The sequence below is a fragment of the Procambarus clarkii genome, chromosome 30 (assembly GCF_040958095.1).
Source record: "Procambarus clarkii isolate CNS0578487 chromosome 30, FALCON_Pclarkii_2.0, whole genome shotgun sequence".
Classification (NCBI taxonomy): Eukaryota; Metazoa; Arthropoda; class Malacostraca; order Decapoda; family Cambaridae; genus Procambarus; species Procambarus clarkii.
Genome location: NC_091179.1, coordinates 24,966,459 through 24,981,969, shown reverse-complemented (window position 1 = coordinate 24,981,969; position 15,511 = coordinate 24,966,459). Strand labels below are relative to the sequence as shown.

Genomic DNA, 15,511 nt, shown 5'->3' with positions numbered 1-15,511 from the left:
TCAGCTGTCTGTGAGTGGCACCTGGCCCTCATCAGCTGTCTGTGAGTGGCATCTGGCCCTCATCCAGCTGTCTGTGAGTGGCACCTGGCCCTCATCCAGCTGAGTGGCACCTGGCCCTCATCCAGCTGTCTGTGAGTGGCACCTGGCCCTCTTCCAGCTGAGTGGCACCTGGCCCTCATCCAGCTTTCTCTGAGTGGCAACTGGCCCTCATCCAGTTGTCTCTGAGTGGCACCTGGCCCTCATCCAGCTGAGTGGCACCTGGCCCTCATCCAGCTGAGTGGCACCTGGCCCTCATCGAGCTGAGTGGCACCTGGCCCTCATCCAGCTGTCTGTGAGTGGCACCTGGCCCTTATCCAGCTGAGTGGCACCTGGCCCTCATCCAGCTGTCTCTGAGTGGCAACTGGCCCTCATCCAGCTGTCTGAGTGGCACCTGGCCCTCATCCAGCTGAGTGGCACCTGGCCCTCATCCAACTGAGTGGCACCTGGCCCTCATCCAGCTGAGTGGCACCTGACCCTCATCGAGCTGAGTGGCACCTGGCCCCTCATCCAGCTGTCTGTGAGTGGCACCTGGCCCTCACCCAGCTGAGTGGCACTTGGCCCTCACCAATGGCATAACTTCCAGCTATTTTTGTCCTAGTCTCACCATGATCAATATGCTGGCAGCGTTCGACCCCCCGTCCCGCCCAGGTGAACCAGGCCACTCTGTGAACCTGTCTTTGGACGGGTGTGAGGTGACGGGTGGACGGGCTAGAGGGCCACCCGTCCCATGTGATCGTTCGCTCAGGTGATAAACGTCAGTGTTGATCAGTACTGATTAGACAGTGTTGGCGAGGACGTCTCAACTGTCTGTCTGTCAGGACGTCTCCACCCGTCGCACTCCTGTCACTCCGTCACTCCTGTCGCTCCGTCACTCCTGTCGCTCCGTCACTCCTGTCGCTCCGTCACTCCTGTTGCTCCGTTACTCCTGTCGCCATTCCTATAGCCAACACCGGTGTCCTATTCATTATTTTCACAGTGTATCCTGTCATTTCGCATCACATTACAGACACGGTTGATTGACAGTTGAGAGACGGGCCGAAAGAGCAAAGCTCAACCCCCGCAAACACAACTAGGTGACTACACACACACACACAAACACACACACACACACACACACACACACACACACACACACACATGCATGCACACATGCACCACACATGCATGCACCACACATGCACCACCTCACACATGGAAATGCACCTCACGACACTGGAAGACAGAAGAGTAAGGGGGGACATGATCACAACCTACAAAATCCTCAGGGGAATCGACCGGGTAAACAAGGATGAACTTTTCAACACTGGAGGGACGCGAACAAGGGGACACAGGTGGAAGCTGAGTACCCAAATGAGCCACAGAGACGTTAGAAAGAACTTTTTCAGTGTCAGAGTAGTTAGCAAATGGAATGCATTAGGAAGTGATGTGGTGGAGGCTGACTCCATTCACAGTTTCAAATGTAGATATGATAGAGCCCAATAGGCTCAGGAATCTGTACACCAGTTGATTGACGGTTGAGAGGCGGGACCAAAGAGCCAGAGCTCAACCCCCGCAAGTACAATTAGGTGAGTACAATTAGGTGAGTACACACACACACACACACACACACACACACACACACACACACACATACACGCACACACACGACATTCTCGCTATTCATTACCAGTGTGGTGGTCCAGCAGTGTGGTGGTCCAGCAGTGTGGTGGTCCAGCAGTGTGGTGGTCCAGCAGTGTGGTGGTCCACCAGTGTGGTGGTCCAGCAGTGTGGTGGTCCACCAGTGTGGTGGTCCACCAGTGTGGTGGTCCAGCAGTGTGGTGGTCCACCAGGCTGGTGGTCCAGCAGTGTGGTGGTCCACCAGTGTGGTGGTCCAGCAGTGTGGTGGTCCAGCAGTGTGGTGGTCCACCAGGCTGGTGGTCCAGCAGGCTGCAGCCTCACCTGTGTACACCTTTAATTATTTAGTCTCGTCAACGTCATCTCAGACTCCTCCTCTTGGCTCCTCCTTCTCTTGAAGACAATATTTTGTTGCTGCTCACTGATGGGTTATATTCTGATGGGCCATATTCTGATGGGTCATATTCTGATGGGTCATATTCTGATGGGTCATATTCTGATGGGTCATGTTCTGATGGGTCATGTTCTGATGGGTCATATTCTGATGGGGTCATATTCTGATGGGTCATATTCTGATGGGTCATGTTCTGATGGGTCATGTTCTGATGGGGTCATATTCTGATGGGTCATATTCTGATGGGTCATATTCCGATGGGTCATGTTCTGATGGGTCATATTCTGATGGGTCATTTTCTGATGGGCCATATTCTGATGGGTCATATTCTGATGGGTCATGTTCTGATGGGTCATATTCTGATGGGTCATATTCTGATGGGCCATATTCTGATGGGCCATATTCTGATGGGTCATGTTCTGATGGGTCATATTCTGATGGGTCATGTTCTGATGGGTCATATTCTGATGGGTCATGTTCTGATGGGTCATATTCTGATGGGTCATATTCTGATGGGCCATATTCTGATGGGTCATATTCTGATGGGGTCATATTCTGATGGGTCATATTCTGATGGGTCATATTCTGATGGGTCATGTTCTGATGGGCCATATTCTGATGGACCATATTCTGATGGGCCATATTCTGATGGGTCATATTCTGATGGGTCATGTTCTGATGGGTCATATTCTGATGGGTCATATTATGATGGGTCATATTCTGATGGGTCATATTCTGATGGGTCATATTCTGATGGGTCATGTTCTGATGGGTCATATTCTGATGGGTCATATTCTGATGGGCCATATTCTGATGGGTCATATTCTGATGGGTCACATTCTGATGGGTCACTTACTGATGGGTCATGTTCTGATGGGCCATATTCTGATGGGCCATATTCTGATGGGTCATATTCTGATGGGCCATATTCTGATGGGTCATATTCTGATGGGCCATATTCTGATGGACCATATTCTGATGGGTCATATTCTGATGGGTCATATTCTGATGGGTCACATTCTGATGGGCCATATTCTGATGGGTCACATTCTGATGGGTCACTTACTGATGGGCTACTCATCGCTGCATGTAGCTAATTTTGCCGTATACCTTACACTTATGAATCAGTTAAAATTAATGTTTTTTTGAGAGAGAGGCAGGAGGAGGTCACTCAGGGTGATCGACTGTCACCCTGAGTGACAAGGATGACTGTCACCCCTGAGTAACAAGCATGAGAGTCACCCTGAGTGACAAGGATGAGTGTCACCCTGAGTGACAAGCATGAGTGTCACCCTGAGTGACAAGCATGAGTGTCACCCTCAGCACGCTGACCTAGCCAAGTACCGGCCGTCTCCAAGACCCTGCTGGTAAATAGAGTGAGGGATCACCTCTCACACACTCAGACGCTGTCATGCATCAGAAGAATATAAACAGTTGTGATGTGGCGATTGTGCAGGTGTGTGGGGGGGGGGGGAGGGGGCAGAGCACGCCACCAACACTGCAACACAATAGTGGAGGGATGCAACCCGTTCTCGCACTTTCTTATAGTCAATATTGGCTTATTAAATAAGTGCATATGTTACATACTAATTTATTGTGAATATTTTAGTTTACCTTGAAAAGCTTCATTGAAAACACCGACCTTACCTAACCTTCTTAGTATGTTAAGATAAGCATCTTATAGCTTCGTAATTACAATTATTACTTAGCCTATACCTATAATAAGGTTAGGTAAGGTCGGTGTTTTCTATGAAGCTTTTCTAGGTAAACTAAAATATTCAAAATAAATTAGTATGTAACATATGCACTTATTTAATAAGTCAATATTGACTATAAGAAAGTGCGAGAACGGGTTAAGGGGTGTTAAGGGCACTGCAACACAATACGGAACTCTTTCTCGACACACTATTTCCTTGCCTGTAGGTTAACATTAACACCAGCAGGTTCAGGCGGTAATCCACAATAGCTAAATTGATCGGTGAGAAGTGCGGATATCCTGCAGTAAGGCTTCGTAGGTGCCTTATGCAGGCACGAAACACTTCGTGCCCTGCCTGTCTACCAGGGAGAGACCAGAGGCACTGTTTCCTGGTGACCTGCCTGTCTACCAGGGAGAGACCAGAGGCACTGTTTCCTGGTAGTTCCTGGACCATGTCGTTCACTGTTATAGTTGAGGTGTTAAGATCACTTCAGGGAGTAGTATAATTTATTGTACATGATTATAATAATAATTCTGCTGGGTCATGAAGGAAGCGGGCCGCGGGTGAAAGAGGGCGGTGTAGATCTCTGTCTGGAACCCGGGGGAGGGGGACCTGCTGCATGGGTAACAACTTCTCTATATCAACCCTACCCCTGGCTTTGCGCCCTGGAGAGGCCACTCCAGACCGACAATCAGACCGCAACTACAGTAAAACAAAATTAGCCGTTACATTCGGCCAAAAATCGTCGTACTAGAACATGGAAGCGGCTGGCGAAAGTGACGTACTGTCCCGTTTTCTGTTTTGGGTCCTCTGGCAGGTTAGGATAGGACACTTTAAATTGACCGTTTTCTGGACGTTGGGGATCCCTAGGTGGACGGGCTGCTCGATAACCTACTTCCCTCGACCACATCGACCAGACTGGTCTAGGTAATACCTCCACCACATCGACCAGACTGGTTTGGGTAATGAACCTGTGGGTCGGGTCGTGGGGGGCGGCTCCCCCCCTCCCGTTACCTGCTTTCCCACAGCAATTTGCCCACGAGCCGCAGTTGCTAAGGGAAGGCTGAAGGCTGGTGCCAGTGTGTACTTACCTTTCAACACTTACCTATCGGGTGACCACGGCGATGCCCCGCCCTCTAGTCTTGTTGCAACAAATGCAACATTTTTTTTCATTTATACGAATTCATAAGACAAGGAAAAGATAAATTAAGATGAAAACAACAAGGCCAAATATAATAATTACTATATATCTATATAAACAGTACTCTAGGGGAGTACACATACACAATCTCACTATATAAAGTGCTTAAACAATGCACAAACAACGCGGCCAAACACGTTAAACAAACCCAACCACATCCCACTAACCACCAGGGCAACTATCAATAATGAACGGATCAATCCCGAAGCCAGCACCCTCCCTGGGTCAAGGCCAGAGGTCACTCAGTACCTTCAGAGACGAAATATAAAACGAAAATGCCTTTATATTTGTCACCGCACAAGCTTAAGGCTGAGAATAATAAACAGGTCCAATTGTTAATGGTCTGCTACCATTATGTCTGGCGTCGCTGCCACCATTATGTCTGGCGTCGCTGCTACCATTATGTCTGGCCTCGCTGCTACCATTATGTCTGGCGTCGCTGCCACCATTATGTCTGGCGTCGCTGCTACCATTATGTCTGGCCTCGCTGCTACCATTATGTCTGGCCTCACTGCTACCATTATGTCTGGCCTCGCTGCCACCATTATGTCTGGCGTCGCTGCTACCATTATGTCTGGCGTCGCTGCCACCATTATGTCTGGCGTCGCTGCTACCATTATGTCTGGCCTCGCTGCTACCATTATGTCTGGCCTCGCTGCCACCATTATGCCTGGCCTCGCTGCTACCATTATGTCTGGCCTCGCTGCTACCATTATGCCTGGCCTCACTGCTACCATTATGTCTGGCCTCGCTGCCACCATTATGTCTGGCCTCGCTGCTACCATTATGTCTGGCCTCGCTGCTACCATTATGCCTGGCCTCACTGCTACCATTATGTCTGGCCTCGCTGCCACCATTATGTCTGGCCTCGCTGTCACCATTATGTCTGGCCTCAATGCTACCATTATGCCTGGCCTCACTGCTACCATTATGTCTGGCCTCGCTGCCACCATTATGTCTCGCCTCACTGTCACTTACCTTTACGTTAAATAACTTACATGTTTATTCTACTGTGAATAAAGAAATGTAATACCTTTTATAAAGGATTAATACGACAATTACAAGGTCGACGTATATATAATTTTCATTCTGGTATATACAATAGGTGCCTCATATACACGGACCCTCACTGTATATCAAGGGGTTATAACAGCCATTATGTTATGCGTGAAATAATTATATGTTTAATAGATACTGCGTTAAAGATGACTCAATTAGCTTCAGAACCATCCCAAGTAATTATCTAATGAGGAGAGTAATTATCCCAAGACACTGAGCTATGTGAGGTGGGGTTTGGCATCCCACAAAGGGCATTATTGGGCCACTGGTGTTAAACTCCATGGTATCATTGTATATATTTAATTGATATGATAGTACACAACTTTTGGAGTTAATTGCTCATTTGGAGCTCTCAGTTATCAGGTACTAGTCCCCCCCCCCGCACATACTAGGATGATTACCATTGAACTAGTACTCACCTAGTTGTGTTTGCGGGGGTTGAGCTCTGGCTCTTTGGTCCCGTCTCTCAACAGTGTTTACAGTGGCAGTTTAAGATGGCTATAGTGTACTGTTGTTAGATAATCTTACTAACTGTACTATGTAGAAGTGATCCTGTCAAGAAATGATAAATTAATTTTAATCTGCACTATACTGTCAGGTAAGGACTGTTAAGTAAAGACTGTTGTTAAGGAAGCACTGGAACCTCAGGTACCCTTCTGATAACCTCTTGCTACCACTCAAGTGGTATGGAATACCTTCCTTTCCCACGGTGTCAGATCATCTTCTCCCCAACACTCCCACGGTACCGGATCCTCCACAACTGGTTCACAGAGGATCCGGCGCCCTCCTACAAGGTCCGAAACAGGAATGGTGTTTGTTAAGTTGTTTTAGATTCAGCAACTCGGAACTAAAGTACCAAGTAGCACGGGCTATGGTGAGCCCGTAGTGGAGTTACCAGGCACAGGAGCGGGACAAGTAGCACGGGCTATGGTGAGCCCGTAGTGGAGTTACCAGGCACAGGAGCGGGGCTGTAACTGAATGGTGTTGGATTGTGTTTATGTTAAATTAATGGTGTTCATATCTTTATCATAAACACAATATTCTCCCCCTTGTAGCCATCGTGGTAGGATCACCTGCCAGACAGGACAAGCCCCTGTCTACCTGTGTGTTAGGAGCCGTGGAGGTGGTTAAGGTGCTGCAGGTGTGTGGAGGAGGCTGGTGATGAGACGACCTACAGGTGTGGACAGGTGTACAACACCTGCCCACACAAGATATAGTGCGGAGGGAACTGTGGTGATCCACCTCGCTCACTGGTAACTTATTACTGTACTCTTGTATAAGTTCAAGGTGAGGCACCCCCCTGTGAGGTGCCCCACAGAGAGTGGGACACCCCCAACAACCTCCCTTTTGGGGGTGGGGGGCGCCGCACCCTGTCTCATTCAACCCTACATTGAATTTAATGCAATATTAAATTTCATACTTATTTCACTGGTACATGAAGGACAATTATAATATCAACATTTAACATCATACTCACAGAGACTCAGAAATAACGTCCACTCGTGTGTGGAGGTTCAGAACGTCCCTCTCCGTGTCCTCGGACACCTCACCTCTCGTGTCCTCGGACACCTCACCTCTCGTGCCCTCGGACACCTCACCTCTCGTGTCCTCGGACACCTCACCTCTCGTGCCCTCGGACACCTCACCTCTCGTGTCCTCGGACACCTCACCTCTCGTGTCCTCGGACACCTCACCTCTCGTGTCCTCGGACACCTCACCTCTCGTGTCCTCGGACACCTCACCTCTCGTGTCCTCGGACACCTCACCTCTCGTGTCCTCGGACACCTCACCTTCCTCGTTCAATTTCTGAGCGATTCAAATAACCAATGATTAGGATCTTTGCTGTTACTCTAACAGCCACGTCACTCTAACAGCCACGTCACCCTAACAGCCACGTCACCCTAACAGCCACGTCACTCTAACAGCCACACACGCCACACTCAATTATTCTTACATTTGTAATATTCTTATTCTCAAGATTCACCACCTCTACGGGTCAACCTTTCGTAGCATCACCGAGTAGATGATGCTACCGTAGCATTTATCTACCTCCACACAGCTATATATGACCTCACTTACAGTAATGTTTCTACCGTCCCAGAGTTTTGTTTCAGAGTTACGTCCCTCCCCCTCCCCTTCCTCTTCCCCTTCCTTCCCTTCCTCTTCCCTCCCTCCCCTTCCTCTTCCCCTTCCCTTCCCTTCCTCTTCCGTTCACATGTCACTTACCACAGAGGCTACAGGCCTTAGGCCCAGGAACCCCAGCGGCTGGGAGGAGAATGTTGGGCATTTTCCAACACAAGATTCTGTAGTTAGTGAGAGGGTGATAGTGAGAGGGTGATAGTGAGAGGGTGATAGTGAGAGGGTGTTAGTGAGAGGGTGATAGTGAGAGGGTGTTAGTGAGAGGGTGATAGTGAGAGGGTGTTAGTGAGAGGGTGATAGTGAGAGGGTGTTAGTGAGAGGGTGATAGTGAGAGGGTGTTAGTGAGAGGGTGATAGTGAGAGGGTGATAGTGAGAGGGTGTTAGTGAGAGGGTGTTAGTGAGAGGGTGTTAGTGAGAGGGTGTTAGTGAGAGGGTGTTAGTGAGAGGGTGTTAGTGAGAGGGTGTTAGTGAGAGGGTGATAGTGAGAGGGTGATAGTGAGAGGGTGTTAGTGAGAGGGTGATAGTGAGAGGGTGATAGTGAGAGGGTGTTAGTGAGAGGGTGATAGTGAGAGGGTGATAGTGAGAGGGTGTTAGTGAGAGGGTGATAGTGAGAGGGTATTAGTGAGAGGGTGATAGTGAGAGGGTGTTAGTGAGAGGGTGATAGTGAGAGGGTGATAGTGAGAGGGTGTTAGTGAGAGGGTGATAGTGAGAGGGTATTAGTGAGAGGGTGATAGTGAGAGGGTGATAGTGAGAGGGTGTTAGTGAGAGGGTGATAGTGAGAGGGTGTTAGTGAGAGGGTGATAGTGAGAGGGTGATAGTGAGAGGGTGTTAGTGAGAGGGTGATAGTGAGAGGGTGTTAGTGAGAGGGTGATAGTGAGAGGGTGATAGTGAGAGGGTGTTAGTGAGAGGGTGATAGTGAGAGGGTGTTAGTGAGAGGGTGTTAGTGAGAGGGTGATAGTGAGAGGGTGATAGTGAGAGGGTGTTAGTGAGAGGGTGATAGTGAGAGGGTGTTAGTGAGAGGGTGATAGTGAGAGGGTGATAGTGAGAGGGTGTTAGTGAGAGGGTGATAGTGAGAGGGTGTTAGTGAGAGGGTGTTAGTGAGAGGGTGATAGTGAGAGGGTGATAGTGAGAGGGTGTTAGTGAGAGGGTGTTAGTGAGAGGGTGATAGTGAGAGGGTGGGAACTGTGTGTGGGGGAGGGAGGGTGTCAACAATGTGGGGGTTTAGAGTCCCCCCCCCCCTCCCACCTCACCCCTTCAGTCGCTCGAACATTTACAGTCACCTCCAGCAATCCAACCTTCCATTACCCACTTCAAGGGTCGTATTTCACTGCCAAGTTGCGTGCGAAGAGTTAATATTTCCTCTCATCCCGCCTTAAGGACATATTTACGACGTTCTGTACAGCTTCAGAGTTGTGCAGTCTTCCCAGATGTTGGCGGCCAGTACTCTTTAGTGAACCAGATCGTAAACCCTTCCTAAGTTTCTCTTAAGTTCTGTTGAACATCGCCAGATGTGTTCAGTCACATGTTGGTTAAGTATGAGGCGGTATATTAAATTTTTGCAGTTAATGAAGCCGGATTTTCGTGTCAAAAGTGACGCCCAAGAGGAGAGAGACTCTGAAATTGAGCACTAAACTCAAATTAAATCATTACTGTAATAGTTGTTTGAATGTTATTATGGTAATGCAGTTTGAGATCTTGTGAGCCCCGGGGCTGACTGATAGTAGTGGCTCTTGTTGTTGTTATAGATTCAGCTACTGGGAACAAAAAGTTCCAAGTAGCACGGGCTATGGTGAGCCCGTAGTGGACTTACCTGGCACAGGAGCGGGGCAAGTAGCACGGGCTATGGTGAGCCCGTAGTGGACTTACCTGGCACAGGAGCGGGGCAAGTAGCACGAGCTATGGTGAGCCCGTAGTGGACTTACCTAGCACAGGAGCGGAGCAAGAAGCACGGGCTATGGTGAGCCCGTAGTGGACTTACCTGGCACAGGAGCGGTGCTGTAAGTGGACTCGTGGCTGTTGTGAAGTGTTCTTATACATGTTAAACGGTGCTCTTGAAGACCCTGGCACTGTGCCACACACGGTGCCATACCTAGCAGCTGGGACAAGCCCTGGCTCCGTGCCACACATGGTGTCATACCCAGCAGCTGGGACAAGCCCCTGGCACTGTTGCCACATACGGTGTCATACCTAGCAGCTGGGACAAGCCCCTGGCACTGTTGCCACATACGGTGTCATACCCAGCAGCTGGGACAAGCCTCTGGCACTGTTACCACATACGGTGTCATACCTAGCAGCTGGGACAAGCCCCTGGCACTGTTGCCACACACGGTGCCATACCCAGCAGCTGGGACAAGCCCTGGCTCCGTGCCACACATGGTGTCATACCCAGCAGCTGGGACAAGCCCTGGCATTGTTGCCACACATGGTGCCATACCCAGCAGCTGGGACAAGCCCTGGCATTGTTGCCACACATGGTGCCATACCCAGCAGCTGGGACAAGCCTCTGGCACTGTGCCACGGTGCCATACCGTGTGGCCACGCCTGACCATAGTCTATACTAGAGAGGTCACTTGAACCCACCAATCTAAAGCAAGCAGAGAAGCACTAGCCAATCAGCGTGCGATGTAGGTCTCCAGAAGTGCTGGAAGGATTCTTATGATTGGTTGGAGAAAGCCCTGTGGTGATTGGCGAATCACAGGCCAACACACACACACACCTTGGTCCTAGCCTGAAAGCCTAGGCACCTGAACCGTCCTGTCACTTAACGGTCGTATTTTTTACGGAGTCAACCAGTCTGTTAAAAATGCAACCTCTTAGTAAAAATTTATGATTTATAATTGAAGTTTTCGGAAGCGACAGATTGGGAGTCGTAGGCTCCTGGAGCCAGATTCACGAAGCAGTTACTCAAGTACTTACGAACGTGTACATCTTTCCTCAATCTTTAATGCTTTGATTACATTAATTAAACAGTTTACAAGCGTGAAAATTTCCCAACTCGACTGTTGTTATTGTTATAAACAGCCTCCTGGTGCTTCGGAGCTCATTAACTGTTTAATAATTGTAAACAAAGCCGCCAAAGATTGAGAACAGATGCACAGGTTCGCACGTGCTAACGTAACTGCTTCGTGAATCTGGCCCCTGGGTCGGCAGTTGTGGGGAATTGGGAGAGTGTAGGAGAAGAGGCGAGCTGTATGCGGCTAGTTGGTGTGTGATCACGAGGACCCACTGTGGTGTGTTGCTGTGTCCTTGCTGTGTCCTTGCTGTGTCCTTGTTGTGTCCTTGTTGTGTCCTTGCTGTGTCCTTGCTGTGTCCTTGTTGTGTCCTTGCTGTGTCCTTGCTGTGTCCTTGCTGTGTCCTTGCTGTGTCCTTGTTGTGTCCTTGCTGTGTCCTTGCTGTGTCCTTGCTGTGTCCTTGCTGTGTCCTTGCTGTGTCCTTGCTGTGTCCTTGCTGTGTCCTTGTTGTGTCCTTGCTGTGTCCTTGCTGTGTCCTTGCTGTGTCCTTGCTGTGTCCTTGTTGTGTCCTTGCTGTGTCCTTGCTGTGTCCTTGCTGTGTCCTTGCTGTGTACCATTGCAGCCACATTAGCGTACAACAAAGATGAAGTTGAATTAGATCTAGGTACCCCCATCTCTGCTGTCAAAACTGTATTGGTCCAAACACTCAGGTCTGACAGGAAAGAAATTACTGACTCCAAACGACCTGAAAGCACCAGTATAAAAAGCTATGATTTGTTCAGATCTGAAACCTATGTTTATGGGCAGCACCAAACGTGGACCAGACTGTGCGACACAGTGGTTGCCAGGATCAGGTTGGGTTACCGTTACCTGTGGCAGGTGGTTACCGTTACCTGTAGCAGGTGGCTACCGTTACCTGTGGCAGGTGGCTACCGTTACCTGTGGCAGGTGGCTACCGTTACCTGTGGCAGGTGGCTACCGTTACCTGTGGCAGGTGGCTACCGTTACCTGTGGCAGGTGGCTACAGGTAACGGATCTCCCAATCCTGAGCACTCCAGTTGCAAACTCTGTGAGCAGGAACTGCGGCATGATCTCCCACACTACATCACCGAATGCCCAGTTATTAGACCTTTCAGACCCGTTGGCATGAGGTATCTGGAGCTTTGCAATTACTTTATTCACTCTCGTATTCTTGAAGATATCCTCACAGTGTACTCAAAATTTGCCAGTGCAGGCTATTAAACACATGGCCCTGTATGACTAACCATCCTGCGAGATGGGGACTTGTATTACCACTGCTACATTATTCAATCTTGTGTTGTTGATATCCTCAAAATGCATCCGGAGTTTGCCAGTGCAGACCGCTTATCACATGCCTCTGTATGACTAACCATCCTGTGTGATGGAGACTTTTAGCATCACCTAGTTAGCTTTTTTGACACACTGTACTCCACTTCATATAGTCTAGGGCAGCTGCACTAATGCAGATGTACCTCATGTATTAATAATAATAAAAAAAGTACCCTATCTTCATGTATCGTCTCCTCTAGGGACCTGCACTTCCCTACACCTCAAGTCTCCTTTCATATTGCAAACCGATATGTCACTCTTAGTGAGCTTGCCAGAATGAATGTTGATATTTGTACTTGTTACATCAGGGGTTGCTTATCTAACAAGATAAGCAACATCTGTATTGTTCCAGGAGGATGGGAGTGTAACAAGAGACTTTAAGCGCCCCACAGGGAGCTGTCCTCAGCTCCACATTGTTTCATCTAAATAAAAATGTAAATTTTCGTTTCTTCAAAATCGCTAATCTCCGAAAGTTCTTCGCCGATTGCTTTGAAATTTTAACACAACGTTCCATTCGCATACGACCGTGTTTTTATATACCTACTATATAGATGTAACGTCTGTGACAGGTAAAAACATGTTTTTTGAAAAACTGTGTTTTTCATGTGTTTTCATATGAGGGAAAACTCCAAAATCTCTTTACCGAATGCTTTGATATTTTGCAACAATGTTGTATATGAATACACGCGTATTTTTATATGCATACTATATACATGCCTCACCTGTGACAGGTAAAAACATGTTTTTTTTAATAACATCTGTTGCACGTAATAGCAACACTCACTACACTAAATGTTACGATTCCATTTCACTGTTCCAATTGCAATGATAAATTTAATTTTCATATATTTCGATTTACTTTCATTTTCATTTAATTATTTTGTGTGACAATGCGTTGGAATTAAGCTGTGTTGTTTACCATACCGTCCATTTCCTGAGTATAGTTGATTTTTTAATTTTTTTCATTATTTTCATATCGTTTTTTTATAACTGTTCTTCATATTTTTCAGTGATGGGAACATCAGATCACTTGATGTTCTCATTTTTCCGATGAGAACATCAGATCATTTGGGAATGTATCGGACGAGCGAGTAGGGAAATGGTGGAGGAGGACGAGGGGACGGTGGAGTGGTGGATGGGGGGGAGGACAAGGGGACGGGGGAGTGGTGGATGGGGGGGAGGACAAGGGGACGGGGAGTGGTGGATGGGGGGGAGGACAAGGGGACGGGGGAGTGGTGGATGGGGGGGAGGACAAGGGGACGGGGGAGTGGTGGATGGGGGGGAGGACAAGGGGACGGGGGAGTGGTGGATGGTGGGGAGGACAAGGGGACGGGGGAGTGGTGGATGGTGGGGAGGACAAGGGGACGGGGGAGTGGTGCATGGGGGGGAGGACAAGGGGACGGGGGAGTGGGGTATGGTGGGGACGACAAGGGGACGGGGGGAGTGGGGAATGGCGGGGAGGACGAAGGGCTGGACGAGGGGTAGGAGGACGAGGGGACACGACAATGGTGGGGAGGACGAGGGGACAGGGAGGGATGCTGTGGCTCAGCTAGTATTATAATAAATGTGCTACGAAACTGTGTGGTCAGTAAAGCCAATGAACACATCATTAGCCATGCTGATGATATAATCACACATGCTGATCAGATAATTATACATACCACTGGGCATGATTACACTCAAGACACGTTTAACTCTGTATTATAATCCTTTCAGGACCTAAGCCGTCATGTGAGCAGAGAACAAAGGTACTAAGGCGCCCACCGCACAAGTACTTGCACAGAAGCCCCAGACCTTCCTTTATTGCAGGTAAACATGGTTCAAAATGAGTTACTAAAATTTAAAAACTCTGGGGTAGAGGTAGCTGCATGTGTCCTCTTCTCTGGGGTAGAGGTAGCTGCATGTGTCCTCTCCCCTGGGGTAGAGGTAGCTGCATGTGTCCTCTCCCCTGGGGTAGAGGTAGCCGCATGTGTCCTCTCCTCTGGGGTAGAGGTAGCCGCATGTGTCCTCTCCTCTGGGGTAGCGGTAACCGCATGTGTCCTCTCCTCTGGGGTAGAGGTAGCTGCATGTGTCCTCTCCTCTGGGGTAGAGGTAGCCGCATGTGTCCTCTCCTCTGGGGTAGCGGTAACCGCATGTGTCCTCTCCTCTGGGGTAGAGGTAGCCGCATGTGTCCTCTCCTCTGGGGTAGCGGTAACCGCATGTGTCCTCTCCTCTGGGGTAGAGATAGCTGCATGTGTCCTCTCCTCTGGGGTAGAGGTAGCCGCATGTGTCCTCTCCTCTGGGGTAGAGGTAGCCGCATGTGTCCTCTCCTCTGGGGTAGAGGTAGCCGCATGTGTCCTCTCCTCTGGGGTAGCGGTAACCGCATGTGTTCTCTCCTCTGGGGTAGAGGTAGCCGCATGTGTCCTCTCCTCTGGGGTAGAGGTAGCCGCATGTGTCCTCTCCTCTGGGGTAGAGGTAGCCGCATGTGTCCTCTCCTCTGGGGTAGCGGTAACCGCATGTGTTCTCTCCTCTGGGGTAGAGGTAGCCGCGTGTGTCCTCTCCTCTGGGGTAGAGGTAGCCGCATGTATCCTCTCCTCTGGGGTAGAGGTAGCTGCATGTGTCCTCTTCTCTGGGGTAGAGGTAGCTGTATGTGTATCCTCTCCTCTGGGGTAGAGGTAGCCGCATGTGTCCTCTCCTCTGGGGTGGAGGTAGCCGCATGTGTCCTCTCCTCTGGGGTGGAGGTAGCCGCATGTGTCCTCTCCTCTGGGGTAGAGGTAGCCGCATGTGTCCCCTCCCCTGGGGTAGAGGAAGTTGCATGTATCCTCTCCTCTGGTGTAGAGGTAGCCGCATGTGTCCTCTGGGGTAGAGGTTACCGCGTGTATCCTCTCCCCTGGGGTAGAGGTAGCCGCATGTATCCTCTCCCCTGGGGTCTGGGGTAAGGGTAGCCGCATGTATCCTCTCCCCTGGGGTAAAGGTAGCCGCATGTATCCTCTCCCCTGGGGTAGAGGTAACCTCGTGTAACCTCTCCCCTGGGGTCTGGGTAAGGGTAGCCGCATGTATCCTTTCCCCTGGGGTAAAGGTAGCCGCA

The 15,511-nt window shown here is 49.5% G+C and overlaps 3 protein-coding genes across 3 annotated transcripts; all 3 read right to left on the bottom strand.

The window, feature by feature from the left end:
* Positions 1 to 2,248: 2,248 nt before the first annotated feature.
* LOC138369962 (uncharacterized) lies at positions 2,249 to 2,719 on the bottom strand. The gene has a single exon (XM_069333719.1). It carries the CDS (start codon positions 2,717 to 2,719, stop codon positions 2,249 to 2,251), a length of 471 nt encoding a protein of 156 aa, XP_069189820.1.
* Positions 2,720 to 2,750: 31 nt separating this feature from the next.
* On the bottom strand, positions 2,751 to 3,128 carry LOC138369961 (spidroin-2-like). The gene has a single exon (XM_069333718.1). It carries the CDS (start codon positions 3,126 to 3,128, stop codon positions 2,751 to 2,753), a length of 378 nt encoding a protein of 125 aa, XP_069189819.1.
* Positions 3,129 to 5,248: 2,120 nt separating this feature from the next.
* On the bottom strand, positions 5,249 to 11,768 carry LOC123765676 (S-antigen protein-like). The gene is made up of 4 exons (XM_069333717.1): positions 11,370 to 11,768; positions 7,579 to 7,810; positions 6,537 to 6,556; positions 5,249 to 5,923 (listed from the first exon to the last, which is right to left on the bottom strand). The coding sequence occupies exons 1-4, from the start codon at positions 11,766 to 11,768 to the stop codon at positions 5,249 to 5,251; spliced, it is 1,326 nt and encodes a 441-aa protein (XP_069189818.1).
* Positions 11,769 to 15,511: the final 3,743 nt, after the last annotated feature.

Bases quoted from the DNA above. Each gene is read 5' to 3' on its own strand.
- LOC123765676 (XM_069333717.1), bottom strand. From the start codon at position 11,768: ATGGGGGTACCTAGATCTAATTCAACTTCATCTTTGTTGTACGCTAAT. The intron at 6,557-7,578 runs GTGAGGTGTCCG...ATTTCTTGACAG, and splicing joins GGTGTCCGAGGGCACGAGAG to GATCACTTCTACATAGTACA. The intron at 5,924-6,536 runs GTTAGTAAGATT...TTTAACGTAAAG, and splicing joins GATCACTTCTACATAGTACA to GTAAGTGACAGTGAGGCGAG.
- LOC138369961 (XM_069333718.1), bottom strand. From the start codon at position 3,128: ATGAGTAGCCCATCAGTAAGTGACCCATCAGAATGTGACCCATCAGAA.
- LOC138369962 (XM_069333719.1), bottom strand. From the start codon at position 2,719: ATGACCCATCAGAATATGACCCATCAGAATATGGCCCATCAGAATATG.